Source organism: Cervus elaphus, chromosome 11 (assembly GCF_910594005.1).
Source record: "Cervus elaphus chromosome 11, mCerEla1.1, whole genome shotgun sequence".
Taxonomy (NCBI): Eukaryota; Metazoa; Chordata; class Mammalia; order Artiodactyla; family Cervidae; genus Cervus; species Cervus elaphus.
In genome coordinates this window covers 100,864,307-100,887,954 of record NC_057825.1, presented here as the reverse complement: position 1 = coordinate 100,887,954, position 23,648 = coordinate 100,864,307, and the positions used below count along the sequence as shown (strand labels likewise).

The 23,648-nt window shown below is 42.8% G+C and overlaps 1 protein-coding gene across 2 annotated transcripts in view; it reads left to right on the top strand.

The window, feature by feature from the left end:
* The window catches only part of BUB1 (BUB1 mitotic checkpoint serine/threonine kinase), a 33,174-nt gene that overhangs the window by 6,111 nt on the left and 3,415 nt on the right, over window positions 1–23,648 (top strand). For both annotated transcript variants that reach the window (XM_043918762.1, XM_043918763.1), the window contains 15 exons: window positions 581–681; window positions 2,159–2,211; window positions 2,305–2,489; window positions 3,689–3,840; window positions 5,738–5,994; window positions 7,996–8,054; window positions 9,513–9,641; window positions 9,784–9,888; window positions 10,624–10,723; window positions 11,609–11,690; window positions 12,332–12,506; window positions 16,789–16,876; window positions 18,246–18,481; window positions 19,880–20,023; window positions 22,320–22,435. In XM_043918762.1, the coding sequence (XP_043774697.1) occupies window positions 581–681; window positions 2,159–2,211; window positions 2,305–2,489; window positions 3,689–3,840; window positions 5,738–5,994; window positions 7,996–8,054; window positions 9,513–9,641; window positions 9,784–9,888; window positions 10,624–10,723; window positions 11,609–11,690; window positions 12,332–12,506; window positions 16,789–16,876; window positions 18,246–18,481; window positions 19,880–20,023; window positions 22,320–22,435 (1,982 nt within the window). The remainder of the gene's footprint in view (window positions 1–580; window positions 682–2,158; window positions 2,212–2,304; window positions 2,490–3,688; window positions 3,841–5,737; window positions 5,995–7,995; window positions 8,055–9,512; window positions 9,642–9,783; window positions 9,889–10,623; window positions 10,724–11,608; window positions 11,691–12,331; window positions 12,507–16,788; window positions 16,877–18,245; window positions 18,482–19,879; window positions 20,024–22,319; window positions 22,436–23,648) is intronic.

The following is a 23,648-nucleotide window of genomic DNA, read 5'->3' as shown; positions in this document are numbered from 1 at the left end:
TATTTATTGATTATATTATCTTAGGTAACGGGGAAAACCCTCTGATAATAATAATGCCTGCTTCATAGCCCTGCATAGCAGGGCCTCTGTCTTAGCACTTTAAAAGAAAAACTCACCAAAAAAACAAAAAAGCTTGTTAATTTCATTGTATTTTTAGGATTTTCAAAAAGTAAAAATTACCCCAAATTGAGTGACGATACTTATTCTGGAGTACATCTGTTCTGAATTAAATTAAATGTATTTGATGCAACTTTTAAAGAAATGGAGTTTTGTTTTTCTTTTTTTAAGAAATAAAGATTACATTTCAGCATTAAGCATCGACTATCTTATCCTGTTTTTTAAATTAGCTAGAGTTTACATTTCTTTCAGGGACTTCCTTTGGTGTTTTGAATTTATTAGAAAATTGTTTCTACAACATTACTTTTATTTATAAGGTGTTTTAATTATGTTTTTGAGATAGTGTGAATGAGTTCATTTTTCAGTGCTACTTATTGAAAGATCAGGGGAATGTATTTGTATTGTGTTCATTTAATGTGGTTTTACCCTTATTTCTTTTTATTTCATGCATTTCGTGTCATAGTGAGAACGTCAGAACCTCTGCATGATGCTCAGATTTTAAATCAAATGGTAACATCAAAATCACATCCAGGAAGTAACTCAGCCTGCATTTCTAAGAATCAGGTAATAGTAGCGGTTGTAGTTGCGTGGAAACTGGGCAGGGTGTTGCATGGTCAGCCCGCCTGCCATTCGTGTCCCTTGGGCAGCTCGTTTCTTTGCCCTTGTCTCCCTGGACTGACCTCCACGTCAGCCGCCTCTGCTGTGGCGCCTTTCTGGGCCTGTCATCACCCACCACTGCCCACTTCCAGTATCAAATGGAAAATCACTCACTCTGACCGTAACTTACTGTACTCGTCTGACCTGGTGACACCCCTCCATGACCTCCTGTCTTCGCCTGCTCCCCCCCAGCAGCCTCTGTCCCTCTTTGCTCTGCGGGGCTCCCTTCCCTGGCTCAGGATTCTCTAGCTTGGGTCACACCCATCTGCAGACACCTGAGCCTACTTCAAATGCTCTGATCTTGGAACTGTCACCTCAACCAGAGCTTTGCTATTTCTTGGCAGTTATGCTTCTTATTTCTCTGTTCACACTTTATGTTTTCCACATTGCCTGTGTTTCCTTTTCTACTCACTAATGCCAAATGATAATTTTTTTAACTTCTTTTTACTCTCCTCAAACTTGGGGCCTGACTATGTCTACCCTCTTTGTCAGGAACTGGCAAACTTACTATTTCAATGAGACAGCAGAAGCCCTCAGAGGACAGCTGTCCGTGTCTGCCACCAACCAATAAGCAACTGGACCCTGGCTTGCCTCGGCAGGGGCCGAGGCGACTCTCCTGCCCTGATGACTCATCTGCATGTGCACGTTCTCTCCTTTCTCCCAGCGTCTTCCCTCCTCAGGGAACCAGTGCTCGTTCAGTTTGCTGTGGACCTGCTCTAAGCGAAGTGCTATGGCGCTGCCTCTGTTCCAGGGGCACACGTGTTAAGTCTCATTGATATAACACATTCCTAGAAGGAGACATGAATTCCAGCTTTGACAGACACTCACATTATCCCAACTTACATCCTCCTCACGCATGCCATCTTGTTTGTTTCCTGCTGCCCCAGCTCTAGGCCTCCAGGCAGCAGAGATGGATCCTGTCCACAGTCACCTCCCAGGACCTTAGCTCAGGAGCGGACATGACACGGATGAGATATCCAGCAAATACTTGTCTAGTGACGGGATGCTGGCACTGGGGACTCCTGAGCAGAGAGCAGTACCAGAAGAAAATGTTAACAATTTTTTTTCTAATGTAGCTATTTGGAATATTAATCTCATTACACTTAGGCCCTGTGGCTCAGCCCCTGGACTGTGGGTCTTTCTTATTGGAACAACACCCACAGGTCCAGACACTTTCTTATTGGACTCTAGTTGTAAAACCTATCATAAAAGTGATGATGCAAACCAAGGCTTCAGCTATTAATGGTAACTTGAAAGAGCACATATAAATCTACTTGATGATTCAGAGACCCCTCAAGTGTTTTCATATTGTTTTCTGCAGTCATCTGGTTGACGGATTCTTCTCAGATAAGTGATTATTTGTGTTTCTCTTCTGTCTTCTTAGGGTCCACAACTTTCTGGAGCAACACCTGCAGCTGGTGATAAAGGGTCGAACATGCAAGTACAATCAGTGCCTTCACCTGTTACTGACTTTCCTTCCAGAGCCGTTTCAGTACACTGTCGTAAATGACGTATCTTCCCCCATTTTAGGGAACAGAGGGTGATCACAATTTCTAAATCAGGATATTCTGCACACCCGTCTGTGGTAGACAACGCTGATGTTCAGCAGGTTGTCATGTATTGCAAGGAGAAGCTTATTCGTGGAGAATCAGAGTTTTCCTTTGAAGAGCTGAGAGCCCAGAAGTACAGTCTACGGAGAAAGCATGAACAATGGGGTACTTGCAGTCTTAAATTTGAGATAGCCTAAGTCACTTAACATGATTCTCATCTCTGAGTAAATACATTTGTAGTAGATAATTCACTGTGTTGAAAGAATCTCAAGAAAAAAAATCTCTAGCTCATTCCATCAGAAGCCTAAAACCTTTGTTAAATACTAGTGTAGCAACCACGTTTGTCCAAAGCCTAAATTGATGTCTTGACAGCAAAGCTTAGAGCTGAAACAGCACTAAAGGAGATGTCCATGCCAGTGCTGTAGATATTTTTAAGCTTTCAAATAACATCTGTATGGATTTGAGCGTCTGTATCTAGCAATTCTAAACCCCCGGGTCAGTTATTTATACTGTAAAGGATTAATTAAGAGCTAGAGTTGAAAAGAGATTTTTCAAAGTCTGCAGCTATTATGAATAAGACATTCAGGAGCCCTCTGATCAAAGTGCTGTGTTGTTCATGGCTGTGCTGTACAGTGGATCACGATTCTGCAGGGAAAACTGAATGTTAACAACAACGTCGGCACTTCAGTGTTGTAGCACGTGTTTGCTGTAACAACATGAACCTCAGAGGAAAATGAACCTCTGTTCCTCTCAGGACTTAGACACCATCTATTTGTGCTGTGCCCCCTGTGTTGGCCAATTTTTGTTTATTCATTGTTTCTCGTTTGGTTAACACCCGAGAGGACAGTCAGGTGACACTCAGGGAGGACCCTTTTGTGCCTTGCACAGATGCTAAAGTCTGAGCTGGACAGTGTGATTGGTATGTGATGTGGTTATGTTAACCAGTTGCTGGAAATGGGACTGACAGCAATGTCCTTGACATACTGACCTTTCAGTGCACTGTACTCTTGCTCCTTCTTAGGAAGCACCGAGAAACGTCTATCTTTTAAAAGCACTTCCGTTTTCAAATGATTGTTAAAAGTGCTTAGTGTCATACCATGTTATTACCAAATATTTTTGTTGCTCATCATGTACATTTTTATAACTTAGGCACCCTGAACTTAAAAGTAACTGTGCTGAGGATAGGTAAAAATTATAATTGAAAAGTAGATAGTATTTAAGTTCTAAAAACCTAATACTCTTGGAAAAAGACTAGTAAAAAATAGTTGCCATCTTAAAGATAACCTTTTGCTGATTTTGCACGGATTTCTCTGTTGACCTGAGTTTAAATCTCACGTTCAAACTATGTTTTGTCTTTCCTAAAGTAAATGAAGAGAGGCATTATATGAAAAGGAAAGAAGCAAATGCTTTGGAAGAACAACTATTAAAACAGAAAATGGATGAGCTTCATAAGAAGTTGCACCAAGTGGTGGAGTTGTCGCAGGAGAACCTGCCCTCTTCCCAGGGGGCATCTGAGGTGTGTGGGCTCCTCCGCGTCGCTTCCCACGCCCACTGCAGTGATTTCTGCTTCTGTTTGTCCCTTCCATGCTCTATTTTTAGAGTTAATTCTGATGTCAGTTTAGCTACTAGCTTTCCTAATTATTCCCCCCTCCCCCTCACCGGGAACTGGGGGGAACGACAATCCGACACACTTCCAGCAAGGACAGAAGTCACGTTTAAAGAGCCAGGAGTCAGAGGGACACTGGGTTTCTCAGTACCAGCCCGGAAACACTCACAGTGTGAAATGAGAAGGGAAGTTACAGAAGAGAATGTGTAGTATGTTTGTGTGTGTGTGTCTGTATATTAGTGTATATAGTCCTTTTTCTGATTTTCTTTGTTTAGGAGAGGTACAATGACTGTTACAGAATGAAAATTCAAATAAAATGATTAATTTGTATTGAGAAGCTGGCAACACCTGCAGGAATGGGTCTCAGAGCTTGCTTTTCCCATAGACTTACTGTGGCCACATTCCTGTTTTCAGCTCCACCTTCACTTCCATTCTAAGACACATTCAAGATTCTGCGCTTCTCTGGAGATCACCTCCTGCGACTGCTATTTGAGGTGTTAGGATCCCTTTACTGTCATTTTAGTGAGGTTTTGGGAGGATGTGGATGATAAAGCACATGTTTGAGTCTTTAACCAGAAGCCTCTCTTAATGAACTTACTTCTGTATGAGTGGTCTGAGGATATGTTTTCCAATGGCTCTCTAGTCGTCCCTCAGTCATTTATTTACCAGCTCAGCCTTTCCCTGTTGGTTTAGAATACCTTTGTGCACGCTCAGTCACTTCAGTCATGTCCAACTCTTTGCAACCCTAAGGACTGTAGCCCGCCAGACTCCTCTATCCATGGGACTTCCCAGGCAAGAGTACTGGGGTGGGTAGCCATTCCCTTCTCCAAATGTAGATCTTCCCCACCCAGGGATCAAACCTGCATCTCCTGAATTGCAGGTAGATTGTTTACCGCTGAGCTACTGGGGAAGCCCTTAAAATATCTTTATCATAGACTAAATTCTTAATATATAAAAGATCCATTTCTGAAATAACCATCTCTTTGCTTTGGTCAATAGTTTTCTTCTTGATCATTCCATGTTGTGTGTTTACTATAACTTTGTTGTGTGTTGATATCTGTAGAGAAAGTCTGATTATTGTTTTTTAACATTTTCTTCAGAAATGAATATTATGATTATTTTGGTGTAGGTCATTTAAATTATCTTTTTTGATTACTGTTGAGAATAAACTTTATATTTTGTCCATTTGTCTGTGAGATAACTATTCTTGCCCTAGCTATTCAGTGTTTTCCCTAACAGTTTGAGAATACTTTTTACCTGCTGAGGAATTAATTCTTTGTCTTCTAACTTGGTAATGTAAGAGTGTACATGTGTAGTCTAAGTACGTATGAGTGGAAAAGCGAGATTTTAATTAAGTTAAAGGCCTGTGTCCACGTCCTTCCCATGATGCGCCATGCTTTTGTGGCAGTTCCTACAGTTAATGTTCATGTTTCCTATTCACTGAAGAGAAAATGGTCACCAAGGGCATTTTAATGGGAAGAACACCATTATGAGCATTTGGTTACATTGATTTGTTAGTATTTTCCGTAAGTAAAGAAAAATGCACCAGTTCTTAAATACTGATGAACGGTTGTGGCTGGTATTTAGTGGTTAGAAATATGAACCACCAGTTGAATCTGTGGTTAAGCTACAGAAGCGTCCAGCATATAGTGTGGCCTTGTTGTTGACTGTTCATTTCAGAGTACCTAGGGAGGTAGAGGCTGCCTCGGGAGGCCAGGCATCTACTGAGGACAGACGCCTTTCTTTGGAAAGCTGTAAGACCTAATTGGTAGCCTGTGGCTTTTTGTCTGCTTGCTTGCTGTGAAAGGTCAGTCCAGCGTGTTTGGAGCCACACACAGCCTCCCAGCAGGAACTAAGAGCTCCGGGTCTTCCAGCCATCCCTCAGCAGACCTCGAAGAACGTGGATGAGAAACCCAGAGAGGCATCTTCTGTTCCTGTCATGGCAAATGCTGTCACCACTGCTTTGGTGTCCCCAGCCGTCAACCAGAGCGTAGCTTGCCCAGGTCCTCTGGCAGGCCAGCCAGGGATGGACGCCATGTTTTCAGGGGCCAGCAGAGATGCCAGGTGAGCCAAAGGTAACCCTAGAGACGTGGGTAGTGGGAATGGTGTCCGATGGCTTCTTTATGTGACTTGCAATGGTGAGAGCAGTGTGTAATTGATGGGTAAGGCTTGTTTTTCAAAATAATTTTTAGATGGGCATGTAGGTAAAAACCAAATTGCCAAAACATCAGCCCCAAATCGTTCAGCCTCACTTATTCTGTTTCGAGAATATTTGTTGTACTTCATACTTCTCTCTTGAATTAAAAATTTTTGATACCCTGAAACTTAACAATCTTTCTGTAACTGAAGAATACACACCTGTTAAACTGAAATTGCCTCTGCTTACTAATTCTGACTGAACATAATGTAGGGGTTATTACAGTCCAGATAGTTACTTGACTATTGGATTATTACTTGAATACTTGATAGTGTGTTCTTCTCATGTTCCTTCTGTCTTCCCATTGGGACAGTTTGGGATTAATATCCATTATGCAGTATACCAAAATCTGTCTCATACACTGCTATGGAGGTTTCCCCCCCCAGTTCTGAGCAATTTTCCTAGATAGCAGAGATTATAATTATTGTCGTATTACTTGTTCTGTTTATATTTTTATCTTCAATCACTTTGGTGCTCCGTCTCTTTTTTGAAACATATAAAAACTTTTTTGCTTTTTCACAAAAAATGAAAGCGAGGCTCCCATCTTTCCCTTGGGCTGAAAGCACAGATTATGGTTCTTAAGGACTATTTCTCCCTGGTGTCTGAATTAACTTTTACCAATGATTTCCCTTGGAAATAAGATTTAAAATGATCATGCTTTGGCAGTCACCTTAGGATAATAATTCAGACCTGTGTCCTGTATTGAACCACGTATGTAAAAAGTGAACTGCTGGGACTTCCCTGGCAGTCCAATGGTTAAGACTGAGCTTCCAGTGCGGGGCCTGTGGGTTCTATCCCTGGTCTGGGAACTAAGATCCCGCAAGCCATGTGGTATGGCCAAAAAAAATTTTTTTAAGAAGAGAACTGTGTGCAGGCTGTGGCTTCATTAGCTCTTCACAGTTAATTCTCGTGACCATAAGATAGTCACAACAGCAATGACAGACCCTGTAGACATGCTGCGCGTCCAGCCATCCCTTACAAAAGGATGAAGCTCTTTAACCTAACGGACATTCAGATCTCAGAATCACTGCGGTCTGACCCTAACCCTGGCCCAGGCACGGGACCGAGTGGACCCCCTCACACTCTCAGTGGCCTGGACAGCTGACTGTGGCAGAGAGAGCACCTTCCTCTGGTACTGCGTATAAAACTCAGGCTCTTATGGCAGTTTAGTGGGGGTTGTGAAATGAAGGGTGCCTTGCACTTTTTACTTTCCATCCTCACAGCGTTCATTAAGGGAAGCAGTGTTAGACAGATGAAGTCCACTATCCCCACTGGACTTAAACCAGACTGTGACGTAAGTGTCTTCTGTAGCATTTTTTCCATTCTTGATAACTGTGAAGTCTAAAGGACGGGCACTACGGCTCCACAGCAAAGGCACCAATGCTCCCCCACATCATAACTCAGAAGAGCCACACTGGGCACCCAGGCCCAGAGCTGCCGGCCAGCCCCTTTGCCTGGGTAACAAATGGGATCGTTTGGATCAGGGAGACCCTTCAGCTCCCTTCCACGTGTACAGATGATTATCAGCTGTTTACGTCTATAATCACTATGTCAAGCAAACATGAATACCTGGCCTTTATCTGTAAGAATTATTGTCCTCAAAAGAAAGAAAAAACAAAGTCACTTACACTGTAGACCTAGGCAGTCCCATCTGTTTCTTTTTCTTGGTCATGCCACGTGCCATGCAGGATCTTCTCCAGCCAGGGATCAGACCTGTGCCCCCTGCACTGGGAGTGTGGATTCTTAACCTCTGGACTCCCAGAGAAGTCCCCCATCTGTATTTTAAAAACAGGCTGGTAATCGCCAACATTTTTTTTTTTTTTTACTGTTCTTGAGAGTTAGTGTGTCTCAAGAGTTTTCTCTTTCAGGTGTGTGAACAAAAGTACTCATGAATTCAGGCCACAGAGCGGAGCAGAGATAAAAGAAGGTAATGTTTAATTGTAATACATTTGTGTCTAATCTCTGCCCAGACTTGTCCACGTTACTCAGGGGTCTGTTAGCTGGCCGCAGTGTGTGGGGACTCTAGGCCTTAATGAACCTAATTGTCAGCTCTCCTGTTCTCAGAACGCAGGGGTTAAATAAGCCCTGGGCCATTTCCAATAAAGGGGAAAATCTATTCGATAGTCACAGGTTATTAGTTAGAATCCTTTGGAAACTTGATTTGTGAAAACTTTCCTCTTAAATTTCCCAGCAGATTAATCTAAAACAAGAGTCATCTTTAATATGTAGTGAGGAATGAAAGGTGGTTAGTTGGGAGTGATGTATAATACGTCTGTTTGTACTACTTTGTTAGAGGTACTTACATAAAAGTAAGTTTTATAAATAAAATAGGACATGGATTGAGCATTCACTTCCCTCCCCCATGTACCGTGACATTCTTTCCAATGACAGTTTAGTGGAAGCAGAGCTACTTGAAAAAGCAGGTGACGCCTACATTTAACCAGGACCTAACTGAGCCCTAGTGGATGCCAAGCGCTGCTCTGAGAGATTACAGGGGCAGTCACAGACAGAGGACAGGAGTCCCCGCCCGCCCAGAGGGGCGACGGGCGTGTGGCTGTCAGGGAGGGCCCGGGAAGATGCTCACAGCGACAGTGCTGTTTGGGTAAAGACCTGAGAGAGGCAGTGGCCCACAGAGCCCGCCTGCAAAACCTGTTTCAGGCAGAGGTACCAGCAGGGCAGAGCCCTTGACGTCCCTGATGTGTTCCGAGCACACAGCGGCCAGTGGCCGCAGGGCGGGGGTGGGGGGTGAGGAAGATGAGGCCGGAGCTAGGAGGGCTCAGGCTGAGCAGGGCTGTACCTGGACTCCAGCTGAGTGAGACGGAAAACCGGTCCTCAGGTTGACAGCGCGGCTACTCTTCCTTGGGATACAGCAGAACAAAGGGTGCTGTTGATGACTAGGCTGCTCATGTGATACGGTTTTAGACCAAGCTGCTTCATTAACTCTTTTGAGCTTTTATTTCCTTTTCTGTTAACAGATAGTTCTTACTTTACCTACCTTGTGGGACTATTATAAAGATCAAAATAAAAGACGTGAGAGTACTAGAATAATGGAAATCCCTACTAAGTATTGGCTTCCCTGGTGGCTCAGTGGTAGAGAATCCACCTGCCAATGCAGGAGACTCGGGTTCAAGCCCTGGTTCGGGAAGATCCCCTGGAGAGAGAAATGGCAACCCACTCCACTGTTCTCGCCTGGGAAATCCCATGGACAGAGGAGCCTGGCAGGCTACAGTTCATGGGGTCAGTGGACACAAACTAGTGACTAGACAACAACAAGTGAGAATTATCAACAATAATGAAGTGTATAATAAGTTTCTTAAATTGTGTGTCTTCTGAATTATTCTAATTTCTCTACTGACATGGCAGTGTGTCCACGTTTCTTTAACAGGGTGTGAAACACAGAAGGTTGTTAACACAAGTTCCTTTCACACAACTCCAAACACATCACTGGGACTGGTTCAGGCCACACCATCCAAAGCACAGCCGTCACCCACTGTGCATACAAAGGAAGCTCTCGGTACGTAAAGCCCGCTGTCTGAACGCCTGACGTCTGGGGCTTCCCTGGTGGCTCAGACGGTAATGAACGTGTAACCTCTGACAGTGACTTAATGAAAGCTCCTTTGCAATCATGTTTACCGTTATTCTTCTGTTCTTTCAAGGTTTCATCATGAACATGTTTCAGGCTCCTACACTTCCTGATATTTCTGATGACAAAGAGGAATGGCCATCGCTAGGTCAAAATGCATTCGAAGCCCAATTTCAAAGTAATAGCAAACTATTTAATAGCTACTAAATGGATAACATAGCAGGTGGTTGCCCACGGAAAAAGCAAGGATTATGCAAGAAGTAGGCCTGCCCTATGTTAGCTTGTCAGATAAGGGCATGTTGTGAAGTAAAAAATATAAGTGTTTCGCCAGGTACTCAGTGTGTGTCATAGACTTGGTTTGTTTCTTAAAAAATAAAAAATAGTAAGTGCTAAGGAAGGGCAAGATAGGCCTTGGTAGGAGTGGCCAGGAGGACTGAGTGGCTGAGGGGAACCTGAGCCTTGCCAGGCAGAGGGGTGTCCAGGGCGGAGTGTTGGGGACCAGGACCCACCCCACCCCCCACCTCCCATTTGTCTAGAGTCAGAGGCTTTTCGCTGGAAGGCAGAGAGAGATCACAATGAAGACTTAGGGTTAAGAGCTTAACTGCAGAAAAACAAAGATGTGGAGAGGTCTGTTCAGCGTCAGTGGCCGTAGCTGTGTGTTAGGAGCATTGTGATTGCCCCGTTAGCTGTGGCGGGGCGCGAGGCCTGGGAGCTTGCGGGCTAGCGCCTGGGGCGGTAGTTGGTCCCTTCCTGTCAGCGCAGAGGGGCTACCACATGGCCTAGTTCCAAAGCTGACGTCGGTTGTCTCCTATGAGCTCTTATTCCATGTTCTTATTTGTAGTTAAAGTTTCAACTAAAGCATACTGTTTTTGTCCTGTTACAATAATTAACTACAGTTTTTGTACTCTTGCAGAAAATGCACCATCTTCTGGGGCTTGGGGAGTCAATAAGATCATCTCTTCTTTGTCATCTGCTTTTCCTGTATTTGAAGATGGAAACAAAGAAAATTATGGGTAAAGACAAACGTGGTTAAGATAACTCTGAGTGAAAAGCTTGTTGCCATAGTGACGGGTGGTGTAGGGGTCCAGGTGGGGCTGTTGAGAGAAGAGCATCTGCCAGCCAAACGGCGGGGTTGCAGCCCCAGCTCTGCCAGGATGCGCTTTGTGACCACAGGACCAGGAGACTGGCTGAAGTCCGTTTCCGCATTCACAGCGCTATAAGAAAGCAGTCCTCCCATGACAAAAGCGTGTATTGTGAAAGGAAACAGTGTGGTTATAAAGCATCAGAGAGCCGAGGTGTCCTGTAGGTTTGAAACTGTGTTAGTTATAATGAGTCGTCAGTACAGGTATCCACATATGTTCTGAATGTATTTGCAGGACTGATGAAGCAGAAGGGAAGTGGCTTACATTGGCTCATGCTGCAGAGAACACTTGTTTTAAGGCTGAGCCGCATTAGGATAAAGCAGGGTAGCACCAGGAAGTTTCTCTGTTAGTAATTTAAATCATGAAAGAGAGGTGTGAACTACAGTGTCATGGTGTGGAAGAGGTTTGTATTCCGTAGCTGGACCACGCCCTGGGGAAAGAAAGAGAACATGGCATCCACGCCATCCTGTTGGTCACAGCCCTCACTCTTTTTTGTCCTTAAAATTTAAAACTCAGTGCGATAGAAAGCTCCGTATTTTCCACCCTCACATAAAGTAACTGTACATCTGCTTGTATATAGCTACTCAAGTTAATTCAGCTTGCACTCAGATTTGCTATAAAGGTAAGAAATATGTATATAAGTATTAACTAATTAAATAGGATAAGTGGAGAATGTTTTTAACACTGTGACTTAAGTGGTAGAATTTATTTCCTTAGGGTATTTTACTGTTTATAATTCTGCCAATTTTTCCTTAGATTACCACAGCTGAAAAATAAACCTGCAGGAGCCAGGACCTTTGGAGAACGTTCCGTGAGCAGGTTTCCTGCAAAACCAAATGTGAGTCTCTGCTTCATCCATGAAATGGTTGTGCAACCCTTTTTGCTTTCTTTTACCAAACAACTGTGCCAGTCAAATGAGATGGTATATTTAAAAAGCAGTTCTGGAAAAATAGAATATTATGTGCAGATCATGTTTTTAAAACATTATCCTATAATTATTTGCAGTATGCATAACACATACTGACAGATGTGGAAATTGAAAAATGAGTTTGATGTGATCCTTGCCCTCTGAGAGTCTTCCCTGTAGACAAGAGAAATCACTGGGGGCATATATATTTTTCCCAGACCTAAGAAGCTTGATAAAGGCTAAATGGGAACTCCATAATATCTTTGTTATTCCTCTGTAAATCCAGATTTTTCAAAAATTTTTTTTAAAAATTGGTAAATAAACTGTGACTCTTGCATGTGATACAACTCCATTGGCGTGGGTTAAAGATGAAGTGTCCCAGTTCTGGGGAGAAGAACCAGACCCATGATGTCCTTGGCTGCGTGTTAGCCAGGGGTTCCATCCATTCCTTTGAAAGAATCAAAATTCCTGTTTGTTTTTTTTTTTTAATCTAAAAAAAGTATCGACGTGTTAAATTTCATCTACGAAACAGGGAGCCTGCTGCCTTTTTTTCAGCACATCTTTCATTGTAGGAAGTGCCTCACACTGAAGAGTTTCTGGATGATTCAACCGTGTGGGGTGTCCGCTGCAACAAAAGCCTGGCGCCCAGCCCCAAGAGCCCAGGAGACTTTAGGTCCGCCGCGCAGCTCGCGTCTACACCTTTCCATAGGCTTCCCGTGGACTCTGGGCACCCACTGGAAGATAAAGGTGTGCATTATACCCTCTGAGCGTCTTGTCTTCTGCCAACTTCAGTTCTACTATTACAGTAGTCATCGTCTTGAAAATTCTAACTGGGACATTGGAAAATCATAAGAGGAAACTTAAAATCCATTCATTGTATTAGTACATAAATATAATGTCCTCATAAAGTCTCTGTGCCTTTTCAAATTCAATAGCTTAGATTATAAGTAGAACAGAAGAAAAGACCGCAGAAGCATTTAGGGCAAATGTCTAACCCATTTGCACAGGACAGAGGTTTATTTCATGTTTTACAGTAAATAAAATAGCCAGGACAGACAGATTAAATTATTTGAATGCTAAAATAGTGAACATTTTCTAATTTGATAAGAATAACTAACAGCAAGTTTTAATCCTTGATATGTATCTACAAATTTTATTACTTTAGAGATGTAGCAAATACTTATACTCAGAAAATCATATTTAAAATTTTTTTTGGTGGTCTGATAAAATTCACAGATAGTCCTATTTTCCCCAAACTTAACACACATCAAAGATCTTTATACATGTGAAATGAAGCTTAATAAATGACATAGTTATTGAATACAGATAATTATTACCTATTAAATACCAAACCTGCAAAATAATATAGACATACCTCATTTTTGGCACAGTGGTAAAGAATCCACCTACCAATGCAGGAGACTCAGGAAGATGCAGGTTCGATCCCTGCCTGGGTGGGGAAGGTCCCCTGGAGGAGGGCATGGCAACCCACTGCAGGATTCTCGCCTGGAGAAGCCCACGGACAGAGGAGCCGGGCGGGCTGCAGCCCACGGGGTCGCAGAGTCAGACGACTGAGCGCGGTGCCTCGTTGTGGGCGCCTCACTTTGTTGCCCTGTGTAGACGCTGGGCTTCTTGCACATGGAAGGTGTGTGGCCGCCGCGTGTCAGGCAAGCTCACTGGCGCGGTTGTTCCAGCAGCGTTTGCTCACTTCCTGTCTGACATGTGGTAATTCTTGCAGCATTTCCACCTTTGTCACTGTTGTCACACTTGTTACAGTGACCTGTGACGCGGGCTCTTTGGTGTTACTGTTGTAACTGTCTGGGTGCCACAGACCTCGCCCATTAGAGATGGTAAACTTAATGGACATTGTGTGTATTCTCACTGCTCCAGCTGGTTGTTCCCTGTCTTTCTCACTTTCCTCGGGCCTCTCTCTTCCTGAGAAAGGAGAATATTGAAATTAGGCCAATTACTAACCTACAGTGGCCTCTAAGTGTTAAAGCGAAGAGAAGAATGTCATGTCTCACTTCAAATCAACAGCTAGAAATGATTAAGCTTAGTGAGGAAGGCATGTCAAAGTTCAGTTAGGCTGAAAGCCAGGCTTCTTATGCCAGTTAACCAAGTTGTGGATGCAAAGGAAAAGTTTTTGAAGGAAATTAAAAGTGCTCCTCCAGTGAACACATAAATGATAAGAAAGCCAAACAGCCTTATTGCCAATAATGGAGAAAGTTTGAGTGGTCTGGAGAGATCAGCCATAATACCGCCTTAAGCCAAAGCTGAACCCAAAGCAAGGCCCTAACTCAGTTCTATGAAGTTAGGTTCTTCTAACTTCATAAAAGTTCTATGAAGTTCTGTGAAGGCTGAGAGGTGAGGACTCTGCAGATGAAGTCTGAAGGCAAAAGAGGTTGGTTCATGGGTTTAAGGGAAGAAGGCATCTCTGTATCAAAGGTGCAGAGGGAAGCAGCAAGTGTTGATGTAAAAGCTGCAGCAAGTTACACAGATCTAGTTCAGGTCATTAATGAAAGTGGTTACTCAATAACAGATGTTCAGCATAGACAAAACAGCCTTCTGTTGGAAGAAGATGCCGTCTAGGACTTTCACAGCCAGAGAAGTTGAGGTCCGGTTTTTAGGCTGATTCAAATGCCAGACTGACCCTCTTGTTAGTGGCTAATGCAGCTGATGACTTTAAGTTGAAGTCAGTGTTTATTTGCCATTCCAAAAGGTTTTAAACAATTATGCTTAGTCTACTCTGGCTATGCTCTATAAAAGCTGGATGACAGCAAATCTGTTTACAACATGGTTTACTGAGTATTTTAAGCCCACTGTTGAGAACAACTGCTCAGATTCCTTCCAAAATAGTACTGCTCACTGACAGTGTACCTGGTCACCTGATGGAGACATAGACAATGAAATTGTTTTCGTGGCTGCTAACACAGCATCCGTTCTGCAGGAGTCCTTTCAACTTTCTTACTGTTTAAGAGCGACATTTCACAAGGCCATAGCTGCCATGGATAGTGATTCCTCTGATGGTCTGGGCAGAGTCAACCGGAAACCTTCTGGAAAGGATTCACCCTTGTAGATGCCATTAAAAACATTTGTGATTCACCAGAAAAGGTCAAAATATCAATACTAACAGGAGTTTGGAAGAAGCTGATCCCAACCTTCAGGGATGACTTTGAGGGGTTCTAGACTTGAGTGGAGGAAATAACTAGATGTGGGACCAGCAAGGGAACTAGAAGTGGAGCCTGGAGGTGTGACTGACTTGCTCCATCTCGTGGTAAAACTTTCATGGGTGAGGAGCCTCTTCTCGTGGATGAGCAAAGAAAGCGGTTTCCTGAGACACAACCTACTCCTGGTGCAGATGCTGTAAAGATTGTCAAAGTGACAAGAACAGATTTAAAATATCCCGTAAACTCAGTAGATAAAGCAGCAGCAGAGGATTGAGGATTGACCTCAAGTTTGAAAGAAATTCTGTGGGTAAAACGCTATCAGACAGCATTGCCTGCTGCAGAGAGATTGTTCATGAAAGGAAGTCAGTTGACGTGCAGAGTTCATCATTGTCTTATTTTAAGAAATGGCCACAGCCAATCCAGCCTTCAGCAACCACCACCTTGGTCCTTCAGCAGCCACCAACATCGAGGCAAACCCTCTACGAGCCAAAAGATTACAACTCACTGAAGGCTCAAGTGATGGTTTGCATTTTTTAGCAGTTAAGCCTTTTTTAATTAAAGTGCACACATTGTTTTTAGACATAATGCTGTTGCACACTGAAGACTTCAATACAGTGTAAACATAACTTGTGCATGCACTGGGAAACCAAAAATCTCGTGTAACCGCTTTATTGCAGTGGAATGGATCCAAACCCACAGGGTCTCAGAGGTGCTCTTGTGCTGTAAGATCTGGGGCCACTAGCCAAATAATCACTGCTGGCACTTTTTCTGTTTTTTAAGTAGCAGTTGTTCACTGAAGCAGATGCTAAAGAATTCCATTCCCTTGGATGAAAGGATGAAAACTTATTTTAACATGAAGTCTGAGCATATAGGCCTAAACATTTTTAACTAAGCAATAAAAATCTTTTCTTACGGTACTAACCAAATATATTTCTTACCTGAATTTTAAAGGAGGAGTTAGTTGAAACTTGGGCAATTGCCAAGTGCTATCACAGACTTGCTACTTTAATTTTTTTTTAATTTAAAACTAGTTTCAGTTTGGAGAACTTAATCTGTTTTAAGTCGAGCGTCTTTCGTAAAGTCAGTATTGGCCTTTCTTAGTGTGTTTGGCTTTGGTCATATGAAGAAAAGCTAATGTTCTAGTGCTGAAGAGTATTATTGGCACCTGCTCAGTGAGGCAACAGCTAGTGAAGTCTAATCCTGTGTTAACACCTGCTTCTATATTGTTAGCATCACTTGGTAGAAGTAGTCTCTATTTCTACCCTGTATCACTTACCTCTCTGTAGATTTCCTTTCAATGATTCTATTTATTCGTTTGCTTGCTTGTTCTTGGCTGTGCAGGTCTTCACTGCCCTGGGGGCTTCTCTCCAGTCTCGATGGGCGGGGGCTGCCCTCTAGCTGCCGTGTGCAGGCCCCCTGCTGCAGCGGCTTCTCGCGCTGGGGCGCGCGGGCCTCAGCGGTGTGGGCTCCTCGGCTCTAGAGCACAGGCTCAGGACTCATGACTCACAGGTTCGGTTTGCCCCTCGGCATGTGGAGTCTTCCCCGATCAGGGATCGAACCCCTGTCTCCTGCACTGGCAGGTGGATTCCTTACCACTGAGCCACCAGAGACGTTCCGTCTGGACTGTTTTCTCTTAAAGGACTGTATGGATTAGATGGGTAAGGTTGACAAGCTCATATACAATAATAGAAGTGTTTCAAGTGGTTTTCACCCAACTTTTACAAATATGCTGCTTTTTAGCCTGGAACACTATTTTGAAACTGTAATGAAAGTCAGTGCAAAAAAGGAATCCGAGACTTCATAACCATTTAAAATCATACATGTGTGTATAGGGCCCATCTCTACTTTCTTGTGTGTTTCAGAAAATATGGTAGCAAACCAGCACACCCATGTGGCTTTGGATTCTTGTGAAAGAAGCAAGGTGGAACCCTTGAAAGAGAGAAAGTTCAGGTATTGTGGGGGTGTATGTGGTTCTGTCTCTCTCCATTTTCATGGTAGCGTTGCTTTTTAAGCTGTAAAGGAATACCTCATTCCTGTCTTTCTTTAAGGGCTGCCAGAGTTTTTATTAACTGAGAGCTTTAAGTCAGAAGGTACTCTGTAGATGTAAGTATAATGATTAGGGACTTCCCTGGCGGTCGGGCCAGTGGTTAAGACCTCACCTTCCAATGCAGAGGATGAAGGTTCGATCCCTGGTTGCGGAGCTAAGATCCCACATGCCTTGCAGCCAAAAAAACCAGAACATAAAACAACAGAAGAAATATTGTAACAAATTCAATAAATACTTTGAAAGGATAAAAAAAATTTAAATACAATGATTAACCTGAAGGCTTGGTTTTAATACATCAGGGAGTGAGAGAAGCGGCTGGGTAGCGGAGAATCCCTGCCTGCTGCTGACCGGGGGCAGAGCTGCACAGAGATCGTGGGAGGGGAGGGGAGGGCATGTCTTCGCGTGCCAGTACAGTCTAGTCACGGGAAAAACAAGGGACAGACTGTGAGACCGCTGGACTCACAGGGTCTTAGGGAACCAGGAAAGACCAAGAAACTCACAGGAGAAGAGAGTAAGGAAGGTGACAAATAGATGCAACACGGTGTCCACAACGGGATCCTGGAGCAAACATGGTATCTTGTGGAAAACCTGGCAGAATCCAGACGAGGTCTGGGAGTTTGTCAGTGGCAGGATGACAGGTCGGTTTACTGCTTTTGACAAGAGAGCCACCTTAATGTGAGACGGTAACATTAGACGAAATTGATGAGGAGTTTATGGGAATCCTCTATTATCTTTGCAACAGATGGTTAAATCTAAAATTACTCCAGAATTAGTATCTGCATGTAGGTGAATTCACAGATATGGAATCCTCAACTGTCCATGTGTGCATGTCCCCCAGTGTGTGTGTGTGTGTGTGTGTAAATGTAGACTGCGGTTAGGTTATCGAATTATGGCTGACATTTTCTGTTTGTTTCAGTGTCGTAAAAGAAGACACTTTTGGAATAAAGTTAAATATTTAACCTCTTTTACAGTAGTGATGCTTAGAGGACAACTCAGGGAAACCTGAGCAGCATATCCTACTAAAGAATATCCAATGCCTAACCTCACCTGTTTATCTGTTACCATGTTTTTTATTTTATTTTATTCATGCTGTATGAACCATGTATTTGCATATATTTGTAGGAAGAAAGTGCTTTAATCAACTATTTGTGAAGCAGATTTGAAATGTCCTTCATAGAATGAAAAGGAAACTGTTCTGTGGGACTTTGACACGATCAAACCCAGTAAGCTTGTCATCACATGTTTTGCTTCCTCCCCTTTCATCATACCCAGCCCAGCTGAAGAGACAAGCCCAGACCCAGTGTGCCCCACAGATGGCCCTTTGGCGTCCTTGCTCCATCTGGGCCAGCCTGCTGCGGCCGTGCTGACTCGTGAGGCAGAGCAGGGCCTCGAGGCCTGCAAAGCCGCAGACCCCGACTTTGCCACTGCAGAGGATCCAGCAGAAGCCAGCGCTGGGCTCCAGGCTGAACTGATGCAGGCTGACTCGCTTGGGAATGTCGACACTCCAAGTATGAACAGTGCTCAATCTTAATTGTTCTCTGAATAAGGACACTAGCCTGGTAAAAGCTGTTTCATGAAAGAAACTCAAGAGTAGGAACTTGAATGCCGTTGAATAGAACACAAATTCAGACAAACTTACAGGTTATCTCACTGTGCATACAACAGTAGCCTCCTTGAAGGAATAATTAATTTTGTTTTAATTTTAAAATATCAAAATAACTACTGTTGGAAGAGGCAAGTGGAACTGGGGGGCTCGCTATGCGCCAGGCATTTGATCTGACACTGTTAGCTCCGTTTTACAGAGAGGTAAACAGGCTCAGGTTCAGAGGACCCCCTCCTTACCCCAAGGCTACACAGAAAGCCTTGAACAGTGGTTAAGAGCACAGACTCTGAAGATAGACTAGCTAGACTTTTTTTAAAACATAGATTAACTACTTTACTTATTTGGCTGCGCTGGGTCTTAGTTGTGGTGCGTGGGATCTTCGATCATCTCAATTCTCTGTGACCCTGTTTTCTGTAAAGTGGAGGGGGTGGTAGTACCTCCTTAAGAGTCTACTGTGAGGGTCATGTGAGTTACTAAACATAAAAGGCTCAGAACAGCGTCCTGCTCTGCTTAGCACTAGTAAGTGTCAATCAAGTTGGATTAGACTGATAACTGCCACTCATAGAATTTTTTAGAGCATTCTAAATTGGGCAGAAACTTTTTTCTTCCCTTTAGAAATGGTTTCTCTTTGCGGATCCAAATTTTATCTCATACAGATAAATTGTACATAGTACAGTCCACGGGGTCACAAAGGGTCGGACATGACTTAGCAACTGAACAACAAGCAACAGTATAAGTATTAAAAGGCAGCATGTTTTCCAGATAGAAGTGGAAAAGCACAAGACCCAGAAGGATGGGATGGGGAGGGAGGCGGGAGGGGGGATCGGGATGGGGAACACATGTAAATCCATGGCTGATTCATGTCAATGTATGGCAAAAACCACTGCAATATTGTAAAGTAATTAGCCTCCAACTAATAAAAATAAATTTAAAAAAAAAGAAGTGGAAAAGCAGTTTAAAGAGTACATAGCTGAGCATGTCGGTAATGAATCTCCAAGTCTGCCTTTAAGATGTGTACCCCCAGTTCTATTAAAGGCAGAATCATGAACAGATGCTCCTGATTTTGATTTCCTTTATCACAACTGAACACGCAAACTTATAGATCTGAAAATGACAAGACGATGAACTGCAGAACTACCAGTTTTGACTTTCGAAATGATAATTTATTATTTGAACCAATGCTCTTTAGCGATAAGACTTAAAAGCTTATTTAACAAAGGTCTCAACTTGCTTTGTCTTACGATTTATTTGGTAAGTCTTGCCTACTGAATTCATTTCCTTTTTTTCTTCCCATTCCTTCAAGACTTTACTGTTGAGAATCCCTGGGATGAGGAGTTGATTCTCAAACTTTTATCCCGGCTTTCTAAACCAGTGAGTTCCTATCCAAATACTTATGAATGGGCATGTAAGCTTCCAGCCATCAAGCCCAAGACTGAATTCCGCCTAGGTAAGAACCATATGGGTAATAAAGCTTTAAACTCTTCTGTCTGTGGGAAGTTGATGCTGGCTGGTGTGTGTGCGTTGTGTTTCTCCTCCTGTCACCTCCCCGCCCCTCCCGCCAGTGATAGGTTTCATCTGTAGCTTCACCTGTAGTATTAAGACGAGAACATCTTGTTAAGGCATGACTATAGGATTTGATTGCTGCTGTGACTGTGACTATAAAGGGCAATTGGGCAGTTATCTATCAAAATTTAAAACGCGTATGCTTTTAGACCCAGACACCCACTTTTAAGAATTTCTGCAGATAACACTTGCATACCTTCAAAGTGATGTGTGTGTAAAACAGCAGATAGGAAACAACATAGACAGCTGTAGGGCCTGCTTAAATAAATAATGGAACGCGCATGCGTGCTCAGTCGTGTCCGACTCTGTGACCCCATGGCCTGCAGCCCACCAGGCTCCTCTGTCCATGGGATACGGGAGTAGGCTGCCATTTCCTTCTCCAGGGGATCTCCCCAACCCAGGATTCAAACCTCTGTTGCCTGCATTGGCAGGCAGATTCTTTACCCCTGAGCCAGCAGGGAAGCTATATTATCCTTTTAATGTCCACAGTTTCTATAATGACACCCCCTCTTTCATTTTTACTATTAGTGATATGTGTACTCCTTATTTTTTCTTAGCCTGGCAGAGGCTTATCAGTTTTGTTGATATTTTCAAAGAACCAACTTTTTTTTTTTTTTTCACAGAATCGACTTTTGTTTTCACTAATTTTCTATATTGATTTTTACTTTTAAATTTCATTTATTTCTACTCTTAATTCTTATTTCTTTTCTCTGCCTACTTTGGATTTAATGTGCTCTTCTTTTTCTAGATTTCTAAGGTAGAAACTAAGATTATTGATTTTAGATCTTCTTTTCTAACATATACATTCAGTGCAATAAATTTCTAAGCACGCATTTCGTGCATCTCACAATTTCAGTAAATTATGTTTTCAGAGTGTGTTATTTTAGCTCCAAGTGTTTGAGGGCTCTCCAGCTCTCCTTCTGTTATTGATTACTAGTTTAATTCCATGAGTGTGTGATTTCTTTTTTTTTAATTGTATTTAATGACCCAGAACGTGGCCTTTATCGGTGCCTATCCCATGTAAGCTTGAAAAGAATGTATATTTTGTTGTTAAATTATTTCGTAAATGCCTATTAGATCCAGTTGATTGGTGGTGCTGTTCGTGTCAGCCATGCCCTTACTGATTTTCTGCCTGTTGGCTCTGTCAGTTGCTGACAGAGGGATATAGAAATCTCCAGCTGTGATAGTGAAGTAATCTGCTCTCCTTGGAAGTCTGTCAATTTTTTCGTCACTATTTTGATGCTCTGTTTTTTGGCTCTTACACTGATGCCTTCCAAACTCCTTATATGCCAGCTAGAAACCAGCAAGTGACTTTTTTAATATTTGATTTTAAACATGTGAATTTTTTTTTAAATAATCTATTATAACTTGATCTCTGTGGTCTTTCTCCCAAAATGAATAACTTCAATGTCACTAAAAAATATCAAAACAAATCCGGGTGATAGGCATTCTACAGCTTATCAGACAAGTGTTCCATAAAGCTGCCACAGCTGTCAGAAACAGAAAGTTAGGAACTGTCACAGCCCAGCAGAGGCTGAGGAGACTTGGATACATCCTAGAACATTACGGGAAAACTGGTGAAATCTGAGTAAAGTCTGGAGTTTAGGTAACAGTAACCTACCAGTGTTGGTTCTTGTTTGTTACCAGTGTACCTTGGTTATGTAGAAGTTAACAATAGGGGAAACTGGATGCAGAAACAGAAACTCTACTATCTTTGCAACTTTTCTATCAATCAAAAACTGTTCTAATACAGAAGGTTTACTGCAATAAAAATTTTTTAATTACGTTAGAAATATCGGTACAATTATACCCTGTCCCTTTTATTCTGATGTTAAAACGCTTGTGTTTTTCATAGGCAGATTAGAGCTTTATTCAGCACCTTGCAGATGATGTTTACGTGTTCTTTGATATCACAACAGTCTTGCCAACTAGGCAGCACAGGCATTTCCCCTTTAGACATGAGAGCATCGCCTGCGTGGGGATGGGCCTGGGCCCAGCCATGCTGCCCTGGCCCCCCGTCGCCCCGTGGCAGACTGGCAAAACACTTCCTGAGGGAGCCGTACCCACGCTTATCTATTACAGCAACTCAAGCACCAAGAACAATTTACAGATACTTCACTTTGATAGTCTTTAGTGTTTTAAGCTTCTTTTTTTTCATTTTGACTTCTCTCTCTCTTCAGGTTCTTTGCTGGTCTACGTTGATCACTTTCTTGGAGAAGGGGCTTTCGCCCAAGTCTATGAAGTTACCCACGGAGATGTGAACAATAGCAAAAATAAGGAGAAATTTGCTTTGAAGGTAAATGATCTAAACACTATAGAAATGAATTTTAGAACTTGAGATTGCCAGTCTTTTTTTTTTTTAAGATAGTGGTGGTTTCAGGGACTTCCGTGATGGTCCAGAGGCTAAAATTCCCCACTCTCAACACAGTTCCAGTTCCAGTTCAATCACTCAGTCCTGTCCAACTCTTTGCAACCCCAGGGACTGCAGCACGCCAGGCTTCCCTGTTCGTCACCAACTCCTGAAGCTTACTCAAACTCATGTCCAAAAAAAAAAAAACTCATGTCCATCGAGTCAGTGATACCATCCAACCATCTCATACTTTCTCGTCCCCTTCTCCTCCCGCCTTCAATCTTTCCCAGCATCAGATCTTTTCCAGTAAGTCAGCTCTTGGCATCAAGTGGCAAAATTATTGGAGCTTCAGCTTCAGCATCAGTCCTTTCAGTGAATATTGCAGGACTGATCTCCTTTAGGATGGACTGGTTGGATCTTCTTGCAGTCCAAGGGACTCTCAAGAGTCTACTCTAACACCACAGTTCAAAAGCATCAATTCTTTGGTGCTCAGCTTACTTTATGGTCCAACACTCACATCCATACATGACTACTGGAAAAACCATAGCTTTGACTAGACGGACCTTTATCGGTAAAGTAATGTCTCTGCTTATTAATATGCTGTCTATGTTGGTCATAGTTCTTTTTCCAAGGAGCAAGTATCTTTTAATTTCATGGCCACAGTCACCATCTGCAGTGATTTTGGAACCGAAGAAAATAAAATCTGTCACTGTTTCCATTGTTTCCCATCTATTTGCCACGAAGTGATGGGACCGGATGCCATGATCTTAGTTTTTTGAACGCTGAGTTTTAAGCCAGCTTTTTCACTTTCTTTCACTTTCAACAAGAGGCTCTTCAGTTCGTCTTCACTTTCTCCCATAAGGGTGATATCTGCATGTCTGAGGTTATTGACATTTCTCCCGGCAATCTTGATTCCAGCTTGTGCTTCATCCAATCTGGCATTTCACATGATGAATTCTGCATATAAGTTAAATAAGCAGGGTGACAATATATAGCCTTGACATACTCCTTTCCCAATTTGGAACCAGTCTGTTGTTCCATATCCGGTTCTAACTGTTGCTTCTTGACCTGCATACAGATTTCCTAGGAGGCAAATCAGGTGGTCTGGTATTCCCATCTCTTGAAGAATTTTCCAGTTTGTTGTGATCCACACAGTCAA